Source organism: Bufo bufo, chromosome 10, assembly GCF_905171765.1.
Source record: "Bufo bufo chromosome 10, aBufBuf1.1, whole genome shotgun sequence".
Taxonomy (NCBI): domain Eukaryota; kingdom Metazoa; phylum Chordata; class Amphibia; order Anura; family Bufonidae; genus Bufo; species Bufo bufo.
Window position 1 is genome coordinate 100237723 of NC_053398.1, and position 26637 is coordinate 100264359.

The 26637-nt window shown below is 44.8% G+C and overlaps 1 protein-coding gene across 1 annotated transcript in view; it reads left to right on the top strand.

Annotated features, from left to right (window-relative positions):
* Positions 1-26637, top strand: part of SLC38A8 (solute carrier family 38 member 8) — a 48181-nt gene that overhangs the window by 6611 nt on the left and 14933 nt on the right. The window contains exons 2-3 of the mRNA XM_040409890.1: positions 1318-1516; positions 1602-1758. Coding sequence (XP_040265824.1) covers positions 1318-1516; positions 1602-1758 — 356 coding nt within the window. The remainder of the gene's footprint in view (positions 1-1317; positions 1517-1601; positions 1759-26637) is intronic.

A 26637-nucleotide genomic window follows, 5' to 3' on the forward strand; every position in this document is an offset into this window, starting at 1 on the left:
CTATTCAGTGGACACTCTCTGTGGTTAAAGGGGTTTTCTGAGACTTTAATAATGATGACTATCCTCTGGATAGGTCATCACTATCTGATTGGTGGGGGTCTGACACCCGGGACCCACACCGATCAGCTGTTTGAGAAGGCACCGACTCTCACAGTAGCACCACGGCCTTCTCTTGGTTTTCCCTAAGCCAGTGACGACACATACATCGGTCACGTGGCCTAGAGGTAGCTCAGCCCCATAGAAGTGAATGTCGCTGAACTGAGATACCAAGCACAGCAGCTATACTATGTAGGATGCCGAGCATAGTGAGCTGAGAGAAGGCCGCGGTACTCACGGGAGTGCTGGTGCATTCTCAAAACAGCTGATCGACGGGGGTCCCAGGAGTCAGACCCCCACCAATCAGGTACTGATGGCCTATCCAGAGGATAGGTCATCAATATTAAAATCTCGGAAAACCCCTTTAAAGAGGTTGTCTCATCTGAGACAATGGGGGCATATAGCTAGGATATGTCCCCATTGTCCGATAGGTACGGGTCCCACTGCTGAGACTGGCACCTATCTCCTAAATGGAGCCCCGAAAGTGGTGGAGGGTGCACTGCGCATGCGCAGCTGCCCGCCATTCATTTCTATGGGGCCGCTGAAAATAGCTGATCAATGAATGGAAGCAATTAATGGGAGCGGTGGCCGGTCATGCGCGGTGAGCTCCCATTTACTTCTATGGGGAGAGCGCTTAGTGGTGGCCGGACCAGAGTTCTCCAGCCACCACTTTGTCCTGCTTCGTTCTCGATATAGGTGCGGGTCTGAGCGGTGGGACCCATAGCTATCAGACAATGGGGGCATAGCCTAGCGATATGCCCCCATTGTTTTAGATGGTAATAACCCTTTAATGGCAATTTCTGCACCAAGAATGAGCTTGTCACTTATTGACGCAGTCGGGAAATCCACACAGAATTAAGCCCCTTCCATATGTACAGCAATGTGGACTCCCATTCACAATAATTAGAGCAGAATCAGCACACATACACCACCGTGTAAACAAGCCCTTTAGACTCATTTCATTTCACATACCGTATGGAAGATCCATTATCCAATATCAAAAGGAGGAATGGTGCCTGGCAGAATCGACAGGGAAATATTTCGGAAATATTTATTTGTACGGCAGTCTTATCTCCGCATGAAAACAGCTTCATGCCCACTTTTACCAAATTTATAGTCATATGACATCTGCCCAAACCAGATCCCATATAGCACAGCTAGACAAGTTGACATTCCATGTTCCTCAATCCTCCATGTTTTTCTTATCGCTTTTATATCCAGGGTTCCCTCATCTTTCTGATTAGCGGGCTGGTAATCCTTGGATACGCATCATCCATCAGCAATCAGTCTACATATCAAGGTGTGGTCAGAGATATTTGTGGCCCGGCTATTGGAAAACTATGCGGAATCTGCTTCATATTCAACCTCTTCATGATTTCTATAGCCTTTCTCCGGGTTGTAGAGGACCAGCTGGTGAAACGTAAGTTGAAGTTTGTGGTATGTTCTATACGTGGCCTAGTTCAATGTACTGCCCAACGTATAATGGAATTTTTCTCTCTCCACAGTATGTGACTCTTTTCATGTAAATGGGACCACGGGTGCCATGGGGGAAAGCTTTCGACCATGGTATGCTGATGAAAGGTTATCCATGAGTATCCTCTGTCTGGTAGTAATCCTTCCACTCTCCATTCCTAAGGAAATCAGTTTTCAAAAATATACAAGGTGAGTATGTAAAATTGTAGATAAAAGAAGGTGATCAGTCTTAATGGTCGTCCGTGAGACCATACAAAAGGGAATTTCAAACGTCATGATGACTGGCACTAATCTGGTTATATAGGCCAACAAATTATATTAGTCGTATTGTTTATTAATCAAATAGTAGGGAATAGAAAACTAATAATAAAATCACTCAATGAGTTACCATATAACATCACTAGTAGCCCTCCCAGTATGCACTTTTTTTAATACCAGGGTCTTCTTATGTGACACAAGGGTCTTTGGGCCTCCTCACGCTCCTGGGCCTGATAGCAACTGCTACCTCTGCACCCCCTATAGCTACTCCCCTGCCTGGTACTACAATTCAGTCCCATTCACTTAAATGCGACCATACTGTAGTGAGGTGTAATACCAGGCACTAATAAAAATACAGCACAGTACCTGGTAAATAATGAAGGAGACAGTGTTTGCCAAGGTATCGCAGCCCCTTCAATAAGCTGATCAGTGGGGGTGTGAAGAGTTGGACCCCCACCACTCTAATATTAATGGCGTACCGTAAAGATAGGTCATCATTTTAACAACCCCGGATAACCAATTGAAGAGAAAAAAGTTCTAGCTGTTCAACTCTTTTGGCGAGAGTGGAAAACTGCTAGTAAGAGCATCTATTGCTCCAGAGAACCTGTCCTGTGTTACGCAGACAACTCATCGATTTGAATGGTCACTGTGTAATGCTAAACCTGTGAAATCATGGGGCCTACATATAGCAAGGAACAAGCCTTCAGCATTCTAAGGGCATGTCCATCTCTGCATTGGAGGCTTCTGGGTCTGCGTTACAGATTCTGCCAGAAAAGAGTAGACAAAAAGATCCTTGTGTGCAGATTTTTTTTTTGCAGTTGTGTCCGAATCTGCAGAAAAAAAACTGGCTGGATGTATATGTACCCAGCCTAATTGGTGCCATTTTGGGGTGTATACAACATTTTGATCATTTTTGTATTTTTAAGTTTAGTAACACAAAAACAGCAGTGCTAGCTTTGTATTTTGTTTATGGCAGGGTATATGCAGGATAAATAATCCATTAGTTTTATAGTACAGGTCATTACAGATTTTGCAATACCAAATTTTCATAGTTTATTGTTTTTTTTTTTTTACCTTACAGTCTGTCATTTCCCTTTTTTTTATATTCTGTAGGGGCAGTTATTTTTATTTTTGTAATACAAGTACTTAACTGCTTGTAATGTGTTTCCTTGCCAACATTTGCCAAGTGTTGCTACGGAGAACCTGTCTTCAGCATCTACTGACATGGCAATGTATAACATACAGAGGCAGGCTTCTCAGCCTGCCTCTTTTCTCCTAACCCCAGCATCTTCCTCTCTAAATATGTGTGACTTGTCCATACCTATCTGAGTTGCTGCCAGTGCTGATGCTAGCAACTCTGCTAATTACTATCTCTGTAAGTCTACATTATTTCTTCCCTTTTTCAGAACTTTACACCGAGATCGATAGGTTACTATGGCAATTTGGGGCCTTGTTAAGGCTCCCAGACCTGCCATAGGAAACTGCCTATTAAGCACAGGGCTTAATATGCAATCAGTAAAAATACCATAGACTGCAATAGTATATTCAACTTCCTTACTTTCACCTCAGAAATATTTTTCCCCCCTCTATTTCAATATAAGATATAGTAAATTAAAGGGTTCCATTACTAAATACAACTACTCCTGCAAAAAAAAAAAAAGCCCTCATGTGGAGTCGGAGATGTCAACAGAAAAATGAAAAGTTTTACATTGGCCTGAAGAAGTTATATTATACTATTTTACAATAATTTTTTTTTATGGGAAAAATGTGATATATATCATTTATACTTTAGTCCCGCTATGGTACTTGAACACTAGGCTTGCTCATTAGACTAATATACTGCAGTACTTCTTCAGCCTTTGGCCACTGTTGCTATTAATCACTGCATCTAAGGTAAAAAATGGCTGGGATCGGAGTCTCTAATCCTGGCCTTTGCAGCAGGATGTCAGTTATTTGTTACAGCTGACACCAAGGCTGATGGCAAGTGCTCAGCTTCAGAGTGTATTAACTACCTGCCGTGCAGTGCAGGAAGGAGCTTAAAGAGGACCTTTCATGTTTTTTTTTAGGTTAGATAAATACCTTTCCTGCCACCCTGTCTGTTTTTTTCAAATATCGCTCCTACGCCCCGCTGTGCCCCCCTGCAGTTTACCCGCTCAGTATGTTAATCCTGAGCATTGGTACAGGGAGGAGGAGACGCCAGGGTTTCTCAATGGGCGTCTCCTTCTCCATGGCTGTTTCGCTGTCCAATCACAGTGGAGAACGTCACAGCCATGGAGAAGGAGATGCCTATTGAGAAACCCTGGCATCTCCTCCTCCCTGTACCGATGCTCAGCATTAACATACTGAGCGGGAAAACTGCAGGGGGGCACAGCGGGGTGTAGGAGCGATATTTGAAAAAAAAAAAAAACAGGCAGGGTGGCAGCATCAGTGGGGGGTACCCCGCAAAGAAAGGTATTTATCTAAACAAAAAAAAATATGAAAGGTCCTCTTTAAGAGTCTTGAAACATGAGCAGGTTTTTCATCCATGTCCACATGTTCTTGAGTACCTTCTATTCTGAGTGCCTGGGAGGACTACCAATAGACCTTACAGGGAAATTTGGGTACATAAAGATCTGATTCTCTCAGCCTATCTGCTTCTGCTGAGTATTTTGTTCTCCTCTGTGGTATTTGGTTCTGCTAGGACAGTATTTTGCCCCACCTTCTGTTAATTTAAACCTACCTACAACATGGGGCCACTTTTATTTTTATTTTTTTTAAAGGCCACTTTAAGTTCCCAGTCCGCCCCTTTCTGAGTGGGTGCTGAACAGAAAATGGACATGTTTGGCCCATTGACAGATAAAGGGGATTTTGTTGCTGGTACCTGCGCATGTGCCAGACACAACCATTAGTCTGCACAGAATAGAAGGTACCCGGGAACAGCCAGAGATCTGATTAGTATGATTTTCCTTTGAACTTACATGATCACATCTTCTGTAAATTAGTCCTTATAGCTTCTCCATAAAACAGAAAAATACAGCAGGAAGAATAATGTCAGGGGACGTGTCGCTGGTTAGTTGGTCAGATGCCTTTAGGCTATGTTTATTCAGTGTATATGACTTAATGTTAGCACTGAAAATCTAGGTCATTTCAACATTTTTCTTGGAATTTCACATATCTCCAAGCTGTGCGTTGTCCCAAATAAAAAATGAAAACCCAGAGATGTGACCCAATTTATTCTTTGCTGCCTGGTTAGAATATATGACACCGCTTGTAATTTGCATTGGAATGCACAGATCTAAATATACAGTATGTGGAGTCTAGTCTCCTGTATAAATTGCATCTACATACATGGGGGATGAGTTTCTGAATTCCTGAGATTCCCTTTCTTCTCTTTAGCATCATCTACAACTCTCGTGCTTGGTCCATCAGAGCAAGAGATGCTCTTTAAGAGATGTTCCTTGCCCTGGCATATTAATGGTGGTCCTGATTGTGGCACTCCCCTCTCTATTAAGTCAGGTTGGGATCCCATAGTAGGGAAAATGCATTTACGTGTTTGCAATTTCTTTAATGGGCAGAACATATAAATTCTGCAGTTATGTAAGGTGGTGCTCTGATGCAGGGGCGTAGCTAATAGGTCATGGGCCCTGGTGCAAGTGTTCATTTTCGGCCTCCCTTCCCTCAGTACTTTGTGCCCAGGGGAAAGGAAGCACATAGCCTTCATGCTGGCTGAGGCAAAATTTGAAACGGCACCCCCGTGCCAAATTCTTGACCTAACCCTATCCCTCCAGCCAGAGGTGTAACTTGACCTACATGCACTTTCTATAATACCGATGTCTTCTTATGCAGCACAAGGGTCTTTGGGCCCCCTCAGGCTCCTGGGCCTGGTAGCGACTGCTGCCTCTGCACCCCCTATAGCTACGCCCCTGCTCTGATGAGGACTGTCAGGGCACTGAAGCCCCTTGAGAAACATGGCAAGTGTATCTTTGAACTTTAAACTGCTAGTAAAATAACTGGCATAGCATAGTATTGGTGGTAGTAGTAGTAATATTGGTATATTATTTTATTGGTAGTAGTAATATTATTGGTATATTACTGGCATAGTATAGTATTGGTAGTAGTAATAATATTATTGGTATATTGTTTTATTGGTAGTAGTAATATTATTAGTATATTACTGGCATAGTATTGGTAGTAGTAGTAATAATATTGGTATATTATTGTATTGGTAGTAGTACTTAGAAATGAGCAAATTTTTCAAAAATTTTAATCGCCAGTTTGATGAATTTTTCGGGAGGATACCACAGAGTGGCAAGGTGACATAGTGTGGAGATGGCAGCAAGAGGATACCACAGAGTGGCAAGGTGACATAGTATGGGGATGGCAGCAGCAGCAGCATCAGGATGATGCCACAGAGTGGCAGGGTGACATAGTGTGGAGTTGGCAGCAGCAGCATCAGGAGGATACCACATTGTGGCAAGGTGACATAGTGTGGAGATGGCAGCAGCATGAGGACACCACAGAGTAGCAAGGTGACAGTGTGGATATTGCAGCAGCAGGAGGAGACCACAGAGTGGCAAGGTGAAATTGTGTGGAGATGGAAGCAGTAGCAGGAGGATACCACAGAGTGGCAAGGTGACATAGCGTGGAGATGGCAGCAGCAGCATCATCAGGATTCCACAGATTGGCAAGGTGACATAGTGTGGAGATGGTAGTAGCAGCAGCATCAGGAGGATACCACATTGTGGCAAGGTGACATAGTGTGGAGATGGCAGCAGAAGGAGGATACCACAGAGTGGCAAGGTGACATAGTGTGAAGATTGTAGTAGCCGCAGAATCAGGAGGATACCACAGAGTGGCAAGGTGATATAGTGTGGAGATGGCAGTAGCAGCAGCATCAGGAGACCACAGAATGGCAAGGTGACATAGTGTAGAGATGGCAGCAGCAGCATTAGGATACCATAGAGTGGCAAAGTGACATAGTGTGGAGATGGTAGTAGCAGCATCAGGATACCACACAGTGGCAAGGTGACATAGTGTGGAGATGGTAGTAGCAGCAGCATCAGGAGAATACCACAGAGTGGCAAGGTGAAATAGTGTGGAGATGGCAGCAGCAGCATCAGGATACCACACAGTGGCAAGGTGACATAGTGTGGAAATGGCAGCAGCAGCTGCATCAGGAGACCACAAAGTGACCCGGTGACAGAGTGGGGCGGTGGGTGGCAATACCAGTACCCGCTGACTAAGGTGGGTGAAAGAAGGAGCACTTGGCATCAGATGTGTGCCATCAGGCGGGTTGCAGCATCAGAGAAGTAACTGAGGCAGGTAGTCAGAAGAAACCGGTCTCTTTTATCAAAGTGTTGGTGTGGCACCATGGATGATCTAGTCTGATGCATAAGGAATTGGTGGTTGGAAATCCTGGCTGATCCATGATTGATTCATCTTAACAAAGGTCAGTCTCTCCACATTTTGGGTGGACAGGCAAGTTCTCCTTGGGGTAACTATGGCCCCCGCCGCACTAAACACCCACTCTGATGCCACACTACTGGCCGAGCAGGACAGCTTTTCCAGGGCAAACTCTGCTAGTTGCGGCTACAAATCCATTTTGGCTGCCCAGTAGTACAGTGGATCTTCAATGTGGGTTGGCAGGGTGCTGTCCAAGTATGCCACCACCTGCTGGTTAAGGTCCTGCTCCAGGTCTACCTGCTGCTGCTCGTGAGTAGTTTCTTCACTATGCGGGTGAAGAAAGCTACTCATCAGCGACTGTAGACTCAGGCCGCTGCTGATGGAGCTCCCGTGGTCAGACCTGCGAGAGGATGGACGATGGAGCAGATAGGCAGCGGCCAACTGACTACATTGGATGTCTCTGTAGTAGTTCAGTTTGTCCTCCCTCTCAGTGGGTGTAAAAAAGGCCCCCATTCTGGACTGGTAGCAAGGGTCCAACAAGGTGGAGAGCCAGAAATCATCCCGCTGCTGAATGGTGACAATTAGGCTGTCACTACGCAAGCAAGTGAGCATGCATCGGGCCATTTGTGCAAGTGACTTGAAGAGACTCCCTGCCTCCATCTGCCCTGCATACTGCCATGGTGTGTCTGGGTCCTCTGTCTCGTCTTCCTCATCACCCTGTAGCTCCTCTGGCTGCTCCTGCTACTCCTCTCCTGTCACCTGAGTAGAAAAACCACCCATTTCGCTACACATTGCTTATGCTCCAGTGTCCTCCTCCCCCTCTTCCAGTTCAGCAGTTCCTCCCCTGAGTGACTCCGTTCACCCAAGCGAAAAAGAGGTGCAGAACAGCGTTCCCTGAACATGTGGTATGCTGGAGGGGCACTGTGACTTGTCCCTGCAGTGGAGGCTGAGGATATGGTGGAGGATGAGGAGGCAGAGGCGGACATTGTCACAGGACCAACGGCATGAAAAGTGGAGGCGGAAGCGGCATGACCTGGCCAAGTTGCTGGTGTGGCTGTGCAGGAACAACATTCACCTAGTGGGCCGTAAAGGACATGAACTGTCCCTAACCATAGTTACAGTTCCGACAGGCTAAAGGACTGGCCCACCTTCTGTCTACTTATTTGTGCAGGGCTGGTACTGCCTTTTTCACAAAGAAATGACGGCTTGGGACTCTCCACCTTGGTTCGGCACAAGCCATCGGTTCTCTGAAAGGTGTAGAGTCCACCACTTGGAAAGGGAGGGACAGCAGCACCAGCATCTTGGACAGGAGCACATTCATCTGTCTCTTGTCAATTGCTTCGGTGATCGATTCCTGACGGAGTGACTGACAATGAGTAGTAGGAGGAGGAGGAGGAGCAGGAGCATCTGGACCAGCAGAAGATGGGAATAACAGACAGCGCCCTTTGGCTGAGGTGGTGGAGCCTTGACTTCCTGAAACCGGGTGCGTGCCACTGGGTGATTTAGCGGTTGCTGCGGCAGGCTGGACCACCACATCAGAGCCACGGTTCTCCCAGGCCACTTTATGGTGACGCTGCATATGTTAACGCTTGGCCGTGGTGCCAATATTGGCACCCTGGCCACGCTTCACCTTCTGCCCACATATTCTACATATGGCCATGTTAACCTCTGGCGGATTAACAAAAAACTGTCACACCGCTGAGTGGGTGATTTTGTTCCCCCAACAGTCTGCACTGACTGACTGCGACTGCCGCTGCTTCCGTGAACCCCTGCACCACTACTTCCCACGCAGGTTGGCTGCTGCGAAGCAGGTGGTCTATCCCGGGCATGTTTGGCTCCCGACCTGCAACTTCTGCAACCCTATTGACTCTCAGCCATGCTACCACCTTGCTGGCTCAGCCCCTGCGTCACAGGCAAGCTGCCACCCTCTTCTATTGATGATGATGAAACCCCCTTCCCAAGTGCGATTGGCTTCATCATCATCGAGTAGCGTCTGCACATCACAGATGTCCTCCTTAATGGTCTCTGGGTCAGGAGCCTGACGGCTTGCAACACCACCTCCCACGCCACTCTCCTCATCACTACTTGCCCGCTTAGCGGAGGAAGCGGCGGATGTCTCCTCCAGATCTTGGCTGGGTAGTAGCTGCTGACTGTCCAATGGCAGCGCGCATGGACGCATCAGCCTGGAGCTCTCCATTTAGATGCCAATTTCTTATTTTTTACATAGTTATTACCTTAATTTTAAGCACAGCGAGCAACTGTAATCAGTTTGCTACAGCACACACAGCGTATAGTGTGCAAGAGCTACTGGACATCAGAATGAAAGGTCCTGTTCCACCACCACCCCCTAATATCCCGGATGAGATTCTAAGGACATCGGTGCCCGACTGGATGATTATACCGTCGAAGCGACGGCACAGGAGGAGACAGGAAAGGAAGCAGAAGAGGGGCGGCATCAATACTCGATTAAAGAACCCCCCCAACAAGCAAGCACTACCCAGCCTGTTCGTCGCAAATACCCAGTCTATAGTGAACAAGATTGATGAGCTGAGACTGAGGATCTCGTCTGATAGGATGACCACTTGCGCCTCATTTTTCACTGAAACGTGGCTAAATACTAACATCCCGGACTAGGCTATTGAACTTGTGGATCGGCCTGTCTACCGAATGGATCGAACCGATGAGTCCGGTAAGAATAAGGGAGGTGGAGTGTGTATTTATGTCAATAAGGCTTGGTGTACCTCCACAATCATTGCTGAACAATATTGCTCTGCTGATTTAGAACTTATGACACTTAAATGCAGACCGTTCTACTTACCGAGGGAATTCACAATCGTGTATCTCACCGTAGTTTACATAGGCGTGCGCAGCCTATTGCATTAGGGTGTGCACCGTAAAGCACAAACACACACGCCGCGTGTGTGTGTGTGTATGTATATATATATATATATATATATATATATATATATACACACACACACAAATATCCACAGATCCTCCCCAACAGTGTGTCAATTTTGATTGTACTAACCTAATACTTAAAAGACAAGCTTTCAAGAGTTTTCCTTTCTTCCTCTGTACGCTTGAGTATTCAGAAACAATCTATTCCTAAGGGTGGGTTCACATCTGCGTTATGCCATTCCGTTATAGGTTCCATTTCAAACGGAATATAACGGAATGGCAAGATGGAATGCAAAACGGAAACCTTTAAAGGGAACCTGTCACCTGCAAAATGCATATTAAACCAACCACAGTACCTTACAGTATCCCCCAGTGTGTTGCTAATCATATTTTTCTTTGCTCTTTGCGTTTCTTCATACTTGTTAAAAACGTTGTTTTAATGTCGGTTGGCGCTGTCTCCGAGTCAGGCTCGAAGTCAAGGGGGCAGCGGCCTCCTTGCTTCAAGTAAAGCTAAGCCTGACCCTTACCCCTCCTCTCTACAATTAGATGGACATGCTGCCGGGATCGCGCTCTTCTAGCGCATGCGCGGTACGCTGCCTGTTACAACGTGATCCTCACTCACCCGCCTACATTTTGCTGACTGCGGATGCTCCGGACAGTTTGATTGCGCGTGCGCCCGGCCGTCACGCTGTAACAGGCAGTGTACTGCGCATGCGCTAGAAGAGCGCGATCCCGGCAGCATGTCCATCTAATTGTAGAAGAGGGGTAAGGGGCGGGCTTAGCTTTACTTGAAGCAAAGAGGCTGCTGCCCACTTGACTTCGAGCCTGACTCGGAGACAGCGCCAACCGACATTAGGGTTGTTATGGGGGCATCTGTGGATGACACACTGTTATGGGGGCATCGTGGATGACACACTGTTATGGGGGCATCGTGGATGACACACTGTTATGGGGGCATCGTGGATGACACACTGTTACGGGGGCATCTGTGGATGACGCGCTGTTATTAACAGTGCGTCATCCACAGATCCCCCTCATAACAGTATCATCCACATATCCCCCTCATAACAGTGTAATTCACAGATCCCCCATAAAAGGTGACATATTCCACACAGATGCCCCCATAACAGTGTCATCCACAGATATCCCCTTAACAGTCTATTAAGGGGATATCTGTGGGTGGCACTGTTATGGGGGCATCTGTGTGGAATCTGTGGATGACACTGTTATGGGGGGCCAGGGGGGATCTGTGGATGACACATATATAGCAGCATCTTGTTCAATATATGTGTCATCATCCACAGATCCCCCCCATAACAGTCTCCCTGACAGTGACCCCCCAACAGGGGGTGGAGGCTGGCAACTATTGTAAGATCCCGCTGCGTTCCTTATGTAAAGTGCTGTTAAACTTGTGCCAAATTGTACTACTAGTACTATTTAATCTATTACTAACTTACTTGGACAGGACTCCAGCTGGTATTCAGTTTTTCTTTTTGACACAATCACCATATTCACTGGGCGGGCAGGCTCTTCAAATATTCAAACTAGGCCGGCGGCAGCGTAACGTGACGTCACTCACTCCGTCACGCCGCACGCGCATGCTCCTCCCACTTTATTAATGAAGCAGGCGGAGCAGGCGCGTGACGTCGGAGTGAGTGAAGTTACGCGGCCGGCCGCCGGGAGACGGAGCGCAGGAGCAGTGAGCAGTCGTATAAGCAGATGTATGTCATTGAAGCTGTCCAGGGCTGGCAGCCGGGGCTCAAGTGGCAGGCGGCAGTACAGGAGGCGGAGCACAGGGGTGTGATTAGGGTGTGCCCAGGCACACCCGGCACACCCCGTGCGCACGCCTATGGTAGTTTATATTCCTCCGCAAGCAAATGTTAAGCTGGCACTGTCCAAATTGCATGATATTACGAACAGTCTGCAAAATATCCATCCAGATGGAGTGTTCATCTTAGCGGGTGATTTTAACCAAGCCAATCTCAAAACTGTGCTCCCCAAATTCTACCAGTTTGTTAAATTCCCAACTAGGGGGAGAAATACATTGGACCGTGTTTATTGCAACATAGCAAATGCTTATACAGCATCACCTGCCCCCCCATCTTGGCAGGTCGGATCACATTTCTTTGTTTTTAGCTCCAGCATACAAACCTCTTATCACCAGGATTAAGCCTACTTTGCATACAATCAGAGTTTGGCCTGAAGGAGCCACAATGAGACTACAGGATTGTTTTGAGGACACAGATTGGGATTTGTTTAAACAGCTAAACAGCTAAAAAGGAAAACCACACAGACTTAAACATATATGCCTCCTCTGTCCTATCCTATATTAAATTTTGCATGGACAATGTAACTGATACCAAAATCATTCGGACCTTCCCAAATAGGAAACCATGGATAAACAGAAATGTCCAAAACCTTTTGAAGGCACGTGACATTGCTTTCCGAAAGGGAGACCCAGAGGAGTACAAAACAGCCAGGTCCAATCTGAAGAGGGGCATTAAGGAGGCAAAGCACTGCTACAAAACAAAAATACAATATCATTTTACAAGCTCTGATTCCCGACGCATGTGGCAGGGTATCAAGTCCATTACGAATTATAAGAGCAACACCTGTTCTATCAACACTGGAAATTATTTTTCTCTTGATGACCTAAATCATTTTTTTGCACGATTTGACAAAGACAATGAGCTGCCTATCATCAAATTAGCCCAGCAAGAGGCTCCATCATGTTCCATGATGCTGAGAGCACATGAGGTAGAGTGGGCCTTAAACCACATTAATCCCCACAAAGCAGCTGGCCCTGATGAAGTTTCTGGAAAAGTCCTAAAAAACTGTGCTAAACAGCTGAAAACAGTGTTTACCAGTATGTTTAACAGCTCACTAGAGCAGGCCATTGTCCCCACTTGCCTGAAGTCCTCCACAATTGTCCCAATTCCAAAACAGGCAGGGGTGAAGACCTTAAGTGATTATCGCCCGGTGGCTTTCACTCCTATTGCTATGAATTGCAACTTGTCCTCAGGCACATGAAGAGCAAGATCTGCACCTCCATGGACCAATACCAGTTTGCTTACAGAGTACATAGGTCAACTGAGGATGCTGTCTCACTTACCCTTCACACTGCGCTGTCACACTGGAGCAGAGAGACAGCTATGTGCGGATGCTGTTCATTGATTACAGCTCGGCCTTTAACACCATCCCTCCCAACAAGTTGGCAACGAAACTGAACAACTTGGGTCTCAGCTCACACCTGTGCAACTGGATACTGGATTTTCTTACAAAAAGACCACGAATCGTACGCATGGGCAAGCACTTTTCTTCATCCTGAACACTAAACACTGGGGTACCGCAAGGCTGTGTGTTGAGCCCTCTCCTTTACTCCCTCTTCACAAATGACTGTAAACCTATTCACAATACCAATACCATTATAAAATTTGCAGATGACACGACCGTGATAGGCCTGATCTCCAACAATGATGAAACAGCCTATAGGAAAGAGGTTGAGAACCTAGAGAGATGGAGTAAGAACAACTACCTCATACTCAATACCAAGAAACCAAAGGAGCTAATTCTGGATTTTAGGAAGAAGAAACTAAATGGACACCATCCCATTAGCATTAATGGTGGAAACGTGGAGATAGTTCAAAGTTTCAGATTCTTGGGAGTTCAGGACCTGTCATGGATAAAAAACACAACAGAAATTACCAAAAAAGGCCTTCAGAGGCTTTATTTTCTGAGGAGTCTGAAGAAAGCACAACTCCCAAAACAGCTGCTAGTCCATTTTTACAGGTGCACCATAGAATCTGTTATCACATACTGCATTACAGGGTGGTCCTCCGGCTGCTCTTCTGAGGACAATAAGACCCTCAAGCGCATCATCAGAATGGCTGGCAGAATCACTGGTACTCAGCTACCATCACTGGAGGACATCTTCACTGCTCGCTGCACCAACAGGGCAAAAATTATCTGCGGGGATACAACTCACCCCGGCCACAGCCTTTTCATTCCCCTACCCTCTGGTAGGCGTCTTAGAGCCCTACACGCCCGCACCACTAGGCTGAAGAACAGCTTTTACCCCAAAGCAATCAGTCTCCTAAATGCTCAGAGATTATTGCCCCTTCCTAGGATAGAAACTACCGCAGACTGAAAGTGACTGTGCATTCATGAACCCATGATGATCTCTTGTCTGCAGTGGTGTCTGATCAGTGTGTATATATACTCATAAGCACTTCCTACTTTGCTCTTGAGATATATATATATTCTAGTGTAATGCTTTAGTTTAAATGTCAGTTCTTGTTCCTCTGTCCATGGCATCTAGGATTGCTCGAAACAACATTTCATTGTATTGTACATTGTATTACATTGTATTGTACAGTGACAATAAAGGCATCTTATCTTATCTTCTAGTAGCTCTTCCTCACTGAAAAGTGGAGCTAAGCCTACAGCATATAATACTTCTCGCGGTGAGGCAGGTTGAGGACAGGTGAGGGCACAGGGCCTGCTCCCAGGCCATGCCAACTAAGGGTTATGTCTGCCGAATCCACTGACTGTTGGCTGGGGGTGTCTGATGTCACTTGGGATAAAGTGGATGACCGAGTTAATCAATCAAGAACTGCTTGGTTGCTGGTCAAGACACGACCACAAGATGACACCAGGAGCTCAGGTTTCTCGCTGCGACTCTTGATGCCACGCCCCCTTACTCTGCTGTGACCTCTGCCTGCGCCAGAAACATTTATGCCTCTGCCACTCCTCTGTGCATGGCCTGGCACTTCTCTGTCTCACATACTTTTAGCTGAACTAAATAAATTAAAAGCAAATTAAAACACCCCTAAAAATGACAAAAATATTTTTCTTTCTGTACTGAAATAGGCCACTAAACGCTTTTACCACAAATAACTTCACCAGTGAAGTGCGTATAATTTGTTCTTTCTGTACTGAAATAGGCCAGTAAGCACTTTCAACACATATTAATGCAGAAGTAACATAGTAACATAGTACATAAGGCCGAAAAAAGACATTTGTCCATCCAGTTCGGCCTGTCATCCTGCAAGTTGATCCAGAGGAAGGCAAATAAAACAAAAAACCCTGTGAGGTAGAAGCCAATTTTCCCCACTTTGGGGGAATAAATAATTCCTTCCTGTCTCCAATCAGGCAATCAGAATAACTCCCTGGATCAACGACCCCTCTCTAGTAGCCATAGCCTGTAATATTATTACGCTCCAGAAATACATCCAGGCCCCTCTTGAATTCCTTTATTGTACTCACCATCACCACCTCCTCAGGCAGAGAGTTCCATAGTCTCACTGCTCTTACCGTAAAGAATCCTCTTCTATGTTTGTGTACAAACCTTCTTTCCTCCAGACGCAGAGGATGTCCCCTCGTCACAGTCACAGTCCTGGGGATAAATAGATGATGGGAGAGATCTCTGTACTGACCCCTGATATATTTATACATAATAATTAGATCTCCCCTCAGTCGTCTTTTTTCTAAAGTGAATAACCCTAATTTTGATAATCTTTCAGGGTACTGTAGTTGCCCCATTCCAGTTATTACTTTAGTTGCCCTCCTCTGGACCCTCTCCAGCTCTGCTATGTCTGCCTTGTTTACAGGAGCCCAGAACTGTACACAGTACTCCATGTGTGGTCTGACTAGCGATTTGTAAAGTAGTAGGACTATGTTCTCATCACGGGCATCTATGCCCCTTTTGATGCAACCCATTATCTTATTGGCCTTGGCAGCAGCTGCCTGACTCTGTTTTTTGCAGCTTAGTTTGCTGTTTATTAAAATTCCTAGATCCTTTTCCATGTCAGTGTTACCGAGTGTTTTACCATTTAGTATGTACGGGTGACTTGCATTATTCCTTCCCATGTGCATAACTTTACATTTGTCAGTGTTAAACCTCATCTGCCACTTATCTGCCCAAGCCTCCAATCTATCCAGATCCCTCTGTAGTAGTATACTGTCCTCTTCAGTGTTATTTACTTTACACAGATTAGTGTCATCTGCGAAAATTGATACTTTACTATGCAAGCCTTCTACAAGATCATTAATAAATATATTGAAGAGAATAGGGCCCAATACTGACCCCTGAGGTACCCCACTAGCGACAGTGACCCAATCTGAGTATGTACCGTTAATAACCACCCTCTGTTTTCTATCATTGAGCCAGTTACTTACCCACATACAGACGTTTTCTCTCAGTCCGAGCATTCTCATTTTATATACTAACCTTTTATGTGGTACAGTGTCAAATGCTTTGGAGAAGTCCAGATATACAGATGGAACATGGTTAGCACTCCAGCTCTTAACTCAAATTTTTTAACTCATTGCGTTATCTTGAGACAAAAGCCATTGAAAAGCAATTGAAGGTGTTTTCTTAGATTAGATAACACAATTCAGAAATCTCAGAAAAAAGGAGTGTTAACTCTGCTCCATCCGTACGACATCCATTGATTTGCCGCTGTCAAGTCTAGAACTTACCTCCTCATAGAAACTGATTAAATTAGTTTGGCATGACCGATCCCTCATGAAGCTATGCTGATATGGCGTTATTTACTTATTTCCGTTGAGATGCTCTAAGTTAGCATCTCTCAGAAAACCTTCAAACTGTTTACCCACAACAGATGTTAAAACTTACCGGTCTATAGTTTCCAGGCTCTGTTTTTGGACCCTTTTTGAATATTGGCACCACATTTGCTATGCGCCAATCCTGTGGGACATTCCCTGTCAGTATAGAGTCCGCAAATATCCGAAATAAGGGTCTGGCTATGACATTACTTAATTCCCTTAGGATACGGGGGTGTATGCCATCCGATCCTGGCGATTTGTCTATTTTAATCTTTTTAAGTCGCTGATGTTCTTCTTCCTGGGTCAGACAGTACACTTAAAGGGGAATTTATTTTTACATTCTGCATGTCATCTGACAGTTTATTTTCCTCAGTGAATACATTGGAGAAAAAAATATTTAACAGCTTTGCTTTCTCCTCGTCGCTCTCTGCGACTCCCCCCTCATTACTCTTTAAAGGACCGACACCTTCAGATTTATACTTTTTAACATTTATATAATTGAAGAACATTTTAGGGTTAGTTTTACTCTCTTTGGCAATTAATCTCTCGGTCTCTAGTTTGGCCGCTTTTATTTGTTTTTTACATGTTCTATATTTTCCTTATAGTTTTTCCGTGCTTCCGTGCTACCCTCCTGTTTTAGTGATTTATATGCTTTCTTTTTGTCATTTATTACTTTCTTTACAGTTCTATTTATCCACATTGGTTTCTTTTTGTTCCTTAAACTTTTATTCCCATACGGTATGTACCTCTCACAATGAGCTTTTAGGATGCTTTTAAAGATATCCCATTTTGTGGCTGTATTTCTATTTTTGAGGACTTTGTCCGAGTTAGTTAGGCCTATGGCCTCTCTTAGTTGGCTAAATTTAGCTTTTTTGAAGTTTGGTATTTTTGTTTCTCCCTGTAGAAACGCTCTTTTGAATGATAATTGGAAGGTTATTACTATATGGTCACTATTTCCCAGATGTCCCCCAACCTGCACGTCTGTTGTTCTGTCAGGCCTATTGGTTAATACTAAGTCCAGTATTGCCGTCCCTCTAGTTGGGTCCTGAACCAGTTGGGAGAGGTAATTGTCTTTGGTTATTGCCAAGAACCTGTTTCCCAGTCTATATCTGGGTAGTTGAAGTCGCCCATAATAACCACCTCATTATGATTTGCCACCCCATCTATCTCGTTTAGTAGTAGATTTTCTGTTGACTCTGGTATATTAGGTGGTTTATAGTAAACTCCTATTAGTAATTTATTATTGTTTTTGCCTCCATGTATCTCTACCCACAGTGACTCCACATGTTCATGTCCCTCACTTATATCTTCCCGGACTGTGGGCTTTAGACAAGACTTTACATAAAGGCAAACCCCTCCCCCTCTCCGGTTTTGAGGATCCTTTCTAAACAGACTGTAACCTTGTACATTAACTACCCAGTCATAGCTATCGTCCAGCCATGTCTCAGTTATTCCCACTATGTCATAGTTCTCCTCACACATCACTAATTCCAGTTCCCCAGTTTTATTAGTCAGGCTTCTGGCATTAGTATACATACATTTGAGAGGTTTATGTATATTTTTTACCCTACACTTTTCCTTCTGAACTGTTCTAGTCCCTCCTTCCATTCCTCCCCCAGTACCACTACCTTGCCCCCGGTCTCTATCTGCACTATTTTCCCCTCCTATAATGTAATTTCCCTCCCTCCCAGTCCCTAGTTTAAACACTCCTCCAACATTCTAGCCATCTTCTCCCCCAACACAGCTGCCGCTTCCCCATTGAGGTGCAGCCCGTCCCTACGATAGAGCCTGTAGCCGATAGAGAAGTTGGCCCAGTTCTCCAGGAACCCAAACCCCTCCTTCCTACACCAGTTCTTGAGCCACTTGTTAATCTCCTGCTGCCTTTCTTGTGTGGCCCATGGTACAGGCAGTATTTCGAAAAATACTACCTTTGAGGTCCTTGCCCTAAGCTTTTGACCTAAATCTCTGAAATCATTTTTAAGGACTCTCCACCTACCTCTAACAGAGAATGTATTTTCCTTTTTCTACTGAAATAGGCCAGTAAACGCTTTTAGCAGAAATGAATGAACCAGTGAAGTGCGTATATATATTTCTTTCTGTACTGAAATAGGCCACTAAACGCTTTTGCCACATATAAGTGCATCAGTGAAGTGGGTATATGTTTTTTTTTCTGTAGTATAGGCCAGTAAGCGCTTTCAACACATATAACTGCAGAAGTGAACTGAGAATATATTTTTCTTTTTGTACTGAAATAGGCCAGTAAACGCTTTTAGCAGAAATAAATGCACCAGTGAAGTGCATATATATTTTTCTTTCTGTACTGAAATAGGACACTGAACTCTTTCACCAAAAATAAATGCAACAGTGAAGTGCGTATATTGTTTTCCTTTTTGTACTGAAATAGGACATTGAACGCTTACAACAAAAATAACTGCAGAAGTGAAATGTGTATATATTTTTCAATTTTGTACTGAACTAGGCCACTAAACTGTTTCACAAATGAATGCAACAGTAAAGTGCGTATATATTTTTTTCCTTTTTGTACTGAAATTGGACACTGAACGCTTTCACCACATATAACTGCAGAAGAGAAATGCGTATATATTTTTCCTTTTTGTACTGATATAAGCCACTAAAGGCTTTTCAACATAGCACTTGCACCCCAATAACAAGAACAAATTGCTAGAATGCCAGAGCTGTATAATGGCTATTTGGATCCCCAAATAATGTTTCCCTCCACTTTTTAATTGCTTTTTTTTTTTTCACAATGAGGTTTTTTTCTAGCACTGTCCCAAGTGACTTCAGACGTCTCTCCCTGCACTAAGATGCTGTGAAATGATTCCTCCCTATCCTTTCCCTGCACTTATAAATATATTTTTTTCAGTTTTTTTGTGACAATGAGGTTTTTCCACTTGCTGAATGCTGGAAAATGTCTGACTCTAAGATGGCCGCCGTATTTATAGGGCTGTGACATCACAGGGCTGGCTGGCTGCTGATTGGCTGCATGCATGGTATTATGGGTCAGCCCGCCTTCCTAGAGTTCCTTGCCCCATGCCCTCACACGTGTAGCCGCCATTTTAGGAAAAATTGCAATTCGTTACCACAAAGCGTGAGGAAATTTGCATTAGTTGCAAATTGAATTTTTCCTGAAATTCGTATCGAATTCTACTTCGTCTGATTTGATTCGCTCATCTCTAGTAGTAATAATTACTGGTATATTACCTGCATAGTATTGGTGGTAGTAGTAGTAGGGGTACTCGTAGTGGAAGTAATCCAGTCTTTCTCTGTCACTGCATGGCAATTGCTGGCTTGGGAATAATGTTTGATAGGTCACACAACCCCTGAGTGTGGTGAAAATGAATGGCTAAATTAAGAACATTTTTAATTAAAGGAAATGTGTTAATGAAATGTTATCTGCCAGTTAAAACCAAACAGAAGCACATATCCTTTTTTTTTCAAATCTGTTTTTATTTTCTGATTACAGATGTATTTCTTTTATTTCCTAAATCTTATTATGGGGGAAGCCATCTTACCTGAGCTGTTCTTAACAACATTTACAAAGCATTAAGAAAATTGCTTTACTGCAGCCACATGGTCCATGGACACAGTGGTCAGGAGAGGACCTCACTGACTTCTATGGGAGAGTTTTCTAGGCATGCTCTGTGCCCTGTGCAGAGGTCATTGTACAAGGAAAGAATAGATAAGGTTTGACAATCACCTATTGTGAATGGTGGATCCTGTCTTATCTATACACAGAAGTGATATCATTACAGGCAGGATTAGGCTACTTTCACACTTGCGTTAGGAGCGGATCCATCTGGTGTCTGTACAGATGGATCCGCTCCTATAATGCAAACGCTTGCATCCGTTCAGAACAGATCCGTCTGCATAACCAGATCTGATTTTTCACTTCGTGAAAACTCAGATCCGACAGTATATTCTAACAAAGAGGCGTTCCCATGGTGATGGGGACGCTTCAAGTTAGAATATACTAAAAGAACTGTGTACATGACTGCCACCTGCCAGGCAGCAGGGGGCAGACCCCCCCTATATTTAACTCATTGGTGGCCAGTGCGGCCGTCCCCCCCCCCCCCCCCCCCCTTGTTTTTAACTCATTGGTGGCCAGTGCGGCCGCCCCCCCCTCCCCCCTGTTTTTAACTCATTGGTGGCCAGTGCGGCCGCCCCCCCTCCCCCCTGTTTTTAACTCATTGGGGGCCAGTGCGGCCTCCCCCCCCTCCCCTCCCCCCCTGTTTTTAACTCATTGGTGGCCAGTGCGGCCGCCCCCCCTGTTTTTAACTCATTGGTGGCCAGTGCGGCCGGCCCCCCCTCCCTCCCCCCCCTGTTTTTAACTCATTGGTGACCAGTGCGGCCGGTCCCCCCTCCCCCCTAATTAAAATGACCGACCCCCCCATCATTGGTGGCAGTGGAGAGTTCCGTTCGGAGTCCCAGTTTAATCGCTGGGACTCCGATCGGTAACCATAGCAACCAGGACGCTACTGCATTCCTGGCTGACATGGTTTACTTAGCAATTTTAGAAGCATTATACTTACCTGCGATGTCTGTGACCGGCCGGGCGCTCCTCCTACTGGTAAGTGACAGGTCTGTGCTATAAGCAATGCGCCGCACAGATCTTTCACTTACCAGTAGGAGGAGCGCCGGTCACCAATGAGTTAAAAACGGGGGAGGGGGGGGCGGCCGCACTGGCCACCAATGAGTTAAATATAGGGGGGGGGTTGGCCCCTGCTGCCTGGCAGCACCTGCCAGGCAGCAGGGGGCAGTCATGTACACAGTTCTTTTAGTATATTCTAACTTGAAGCGTCCCCATCACCATGGGAACGCATCTGTGTTAGAATATACTGTCGGATCTGAGTTTCACGATCTAACTCAAATCTGATGGTATATTCTAACATAGAGGCGTTCCCATGGTGATGGGGACGCTTCAAGTCAGGGCCGATCCTACACGGGGTGCAGTGGGTGCCCCGCACCCCAGCGCTGTCACCCGAAAGGCGCCGAGCGAGCCGCCGGGACTTTTTTTTTTTTGACTTTTTATTTTTTTTATTTTATAATGCCCGCTCACTCAGCTGTGCCGGCCCCCAGCTGATTCCCCCGCTATTTTGCTGGCTGCCGCCGCCCGCCGCACGGTCAGTTCATTTACAATACCTGGCTGTGGGCTGCCGGTGGGCGGTGGCTAGTATTCAAATAGGGGGGCGGAGTTTTGGACCCGCCGGAGGCAGAGAGGGAGTGCGTGCTGTGCGGCGCAGGCTGAGGTCACGTCACGTCACGTCACGTTACGCTACATCTGAGTACCCTGCGCGCCTGGCCGCCTGCTAGCTGGTGAGGTGAGGGCATATAAAAAAAGAAGTATGTACCCCCCCCTGTCCCACAGTGCTACGAATCCTCTGTTGTCCCCTGTATTACCCTGATACCCATCAGTTATATAATATATAATCTGAGGGGTATCAGGGTAAATTATACAGGGGGTAATATAACTAGGGGTATCAGGGTACATGAGGGGTAATATAACTGAGGAGGTCTAGGCTACTATCAGACATTATACAGGGGTAATATAACTTATCTTACCCCTCACCCCTGTATTATGTCCCTGATATAGCCCTCCTCACTTATATTACCCCTGTATAATGTACCCTGATAGATAACCCCTTAGTTATATTACCTCTGTATAATGTACCCTGATACCCCTCAGTTATATAATATAACTGAGGGGTATCAGGTTAAAATATACAGGGCGGGGTAATATAACTAAGGGGTATCAGTGTACATTATTATACAGGGGTAATATAACTAAGGGGTATCAGGGGACATTATTATACAGGGGTAATATAACTTATATTACCCCTGTATAGTGTACCCTGATACCCCTTAGTTATATTACCCCCTGTATAATTTACCTGATACCCCTCAGTTATATTACCCCTGTATAATGTCCCCCATAACAGTGTGTGTTATCCACAGGTCCCCCATAACAATGTGTCATCCACAGATCTCCCATAACAATGTGTCATCCACAGATCCCCCAAATTATTTTAAAAACCTGCTGTTTCTCTAGATGACCTTATGTTTATGGTAGTGGTAATAGAGTCTCAATGGTCTATAAAAGCAGCTACACTATTTTTACAGACCTTTGAGACTCTATTAACACTACTATTAACTATTAACATAAGGTCATCTAGACTAGAAAAAGCAGGTTTTTAAAATTCTTATTTTTCCCATTTAGGTGTTAGAGCAATCTAATTAAAGTTATGTTTTAACACCTAAAGAGAAAGAAAAAATAAATAAAAACCTACGGTTTCTCTAGATGACCTTATGTTGATAGTAGTGTTAATAGAGTTTCAATGCTTTGTAAAAATAGTGTAGCTGCTTTTATAGACCCTTGAGACTCTATTACCACTACATTGTAAAGGGGAGGAGTTAGTAAGATAACCACGCCCATGTGGGGGCGCCAGAAATATTTCTGCACCCAGGCGCCTGTGACCCTAGGATCGGCCCTGCTTCAAGTTAAAATATACCATCGGATTGGAGAAAACTGATGGTATATTAATAGGGACTCCTGACTTTACATTGAAAGTCAATGGGGGACGGATCCGTTTGCAATTGCACCATATTGTGTCAACGTCAAACGGATCCGTCCCCATTGACTTGCATTGTAAGTCTGGACGGATCCGTTTGGCTCCGCATGGCCAGGCGGACACCAAAACGCTGCAAGCTGCGTTCGGGTGTCCGCCTGCTGAGCGGAACGGAGGCCAAACGGAGCCAAACTGATGCATTCTGAGCGGATCCGCATCCACTCAGAATGCATTGGGGCTGTACGGATCTGTTCGGGGCCGCTTGTGAGAGCCTTCAAACGGAACTCACAAGCGGAACCCCGAATGCAAGTGTGAAAGTAGCCTTAGAGTGACAGATAAGCAGATAACTGCAGTAAAGTGATCTGTACAGACCAAGAAGTGGAGCCTACTATTAGGCTTAGTGACCAGTGCGGAAACTGCAGGATTTTATGTTTTAAATATAGATAGTGACATGAAAAATAACATTACCAAAATTCTTTAAAAATATGTTTAACATAAAAACGTGATTTAAACAATATTTCATTTTCTGACGACAAATTCCCATTAAAGATGAAGTTTACTAAGCAGGTGTTACCATGACCACTAAGTACATACACTTTTAGCTGTAATGAGAACATTTTTGGGTTGTACTTTTCCTCACAATATGAATATTATGCAGATGTACATGCACCTGACAAGGCTGCCAAAATAGAATAGCATTTCCTTAAAAAACAAATCTATCGTACAACTCTTATAAGAGCTGGAGCGACCGAAAGGGGAAAAACAACTTTTTGCTTTTAAAATTCTCTAAATGATTTCAGGGGCTTTGATTTGGTGCCCTCTTTATTCTGCTTTGCTTGACACATTTTTGGGCTAACAAACAATGATTCGACTATCAATAAAAAGTCAAGTCTGTTCCTTAACCTCGCGTCCACTTTCATGTGGCCGGGAAGTTAAGCCCTTCTGCTTTCCATGGATTGCAGACTGACATTACAGACATTGGGCCTTTCATGCTTTGTTTTGCAGTGTGTTATGTGGGGTGTATGCTCTGTCATGCAGTGCCCATTCATTCACATGTAATTAAATATTTGCTGCAATACTCACTCTTGACACTAGTTGTCACTGTTTAATAATATATAAGGTTTATAGCAGAGATCAGAAAGTGTTCATGTAGCTGAAGCCACATGGAACAAGAGTTCAGTCGTATTTGCCTGCCCCACCAAGCGATCCTCCCTCCCTTGTCGGTTTCAGTAAGCCTGATCTGCGGGAGACGTGAGGAACTGTAGGAGTGTAAAGGGCTGGGTTACCTTCCACAATCAGTAGTGGGAATCTCAAGAGCTGGAGACGGTACAAGACTGTGAGATACTTCAGAGATGCTTGTGGAGATGTTGTGTGCAGCCTCTTGAAGTACTAAGGACAATGTATAGAGACCCTGCTATTGTGTTCCATGAGATACGCTGTGGCCTGAGTCAAGAGACTGTCTTGTTGCTAGTGGTGCCTGCCTGTTACTCCTGCTGTTACTGCACCGAGTTGTGGAAAGAGACTGTCCTATCACTGTTGGCAAGTTCCTGTGGAGTTATTGTGCAAACTGCATGGAGGGCCTGTTTAGTTGCTACTGACAACCACTAAGTTGTATGCAAAATGTATGTGTGACTGTAGCTGTATGCTTGTTGCCTCACTGCCCCACCCTTGAGCTCATAGGCCACCCACATAAGATTTAGAGCCTTTCACATTTTTAGATTTCGTGTTTTTCAATTTGTTCCCTTGGATAATGTCTTAACGGTCACTGACTGGACACAATATGTGCATAGACTTTGTATGTAATCTCCTTTACTATCTGTGCAGCTTTTGTAAAGAATTATGCACTCCACGAACACCATATTTGGGACCACTTTAAAATGTACCATATCCTCGGGGCCTTGGTGCACAAGCTATCCTCCTTTGGCTTGATTACAGAAATCCATATAATAACTTGGGGTTTAATGTTAAATTAAATAAAAGTGATGTAGTACTGCACAAGGATGTTGATAGAGGTACAAAACACCCCTGCCATTAGGATCAAAATGTCCTCCCCTCTGATAGTGCTTTGTTATGTAAACTAGCCAGGACAAATGGGTCTGGTGCTTGTCTGCCCTCCATATCCCCTGCCAGGCCCATAGCGCTGATTCTCCTCTCCTTTGTTTTGTACCACTGCAGTGCCTATGGAAAAGTATAGGGAAAGATCCGTCAATCATACACAGCTGGGTCGAGGAAGCAAAAATGGAGCCACCCAGTGTACACATTTCTCCCATTCCAGCACATAACATTGGTGCCAAGAGAAAAATCATGTCTTCACCAAGGCTGGGACTAGGCGGAAAATTTGGCTGCAACACACAATGTGCTACCAAAGATTTCAGTGTAGCACAGTCTATATCACATGCAAGTTACCATGACCCAACAGACTCAGCAGGGTTGGAGTTGGGTTGTGGTTGTGGCAACTTGTGGGTAATTTTTATTACTAGCAATGCAGGCTCTGCCACACCACAATCTTTGGTTGTGTGATGTGTCCCTGCCAAAGTCTCCATGTAGCCCCAGCCTTAACCTGTGTCCAGTTAGATTGTCATCACTAATCCATGCAGCTTGCAGTTAGGGCAGCCCGATCTTGCTGACAGGTTCCATAACAATAAAGCTGCAAAACAGACTATGACCACTGGATGGCACTGCAGATTCCATATGAAATGGTCCAACAAAGATGTAGAAATTTCTTAGTTAATATACGGCACATTAAATTGTTTGTTTCCAAAGGAGGGGAGAATGTAAAAACTAAACACGCAATACTTACCCATGTATTCCCCTGCTGTTTCAGCGCCGCCACTGCTACTGTCTTGTCTGCCAATCTCTGTTTAGTTGGCTGCAGTCATAATGTGGCTTTAAACTTACAATGATGTGCAAAAGTTTTAGGCAGGGGTGGAAAAAATGCTGCAAAGTAAAAATGCTTTAAAAAATAGAAGTGTTAATATTTTTTTTCAGAATTAACCGCAAATTGAATGAACAAAAGAGAAATCTAAATCTAATCAGTATTTGATGACCACCTTTTACCTTCAAAACAGCATCATTTCTTCTAAGTACACTTGCACACAGTTTATGGAGGAGCTGTTCCAGACATCTTGGAGAACTAACCACAGATCTTCTGTGGATGTAGGCTTGCTGAAAATCCTTCTGTCTCTTCATGTAATCCCAGACAGAGCTGATGATGTTGAGCTCAGATCTCTGTGGAGGCCATATCATCACTTCCAGGACTCCTTGTTCTTCTTTACGCTGAAGATGGGTTTTAATGACATTGGATGTATATGTTTGGGGTCGTTGTCCTGCTGCAGAATAAATTTGGAGCTATTTAGATGCCTTCATCATTGTATTG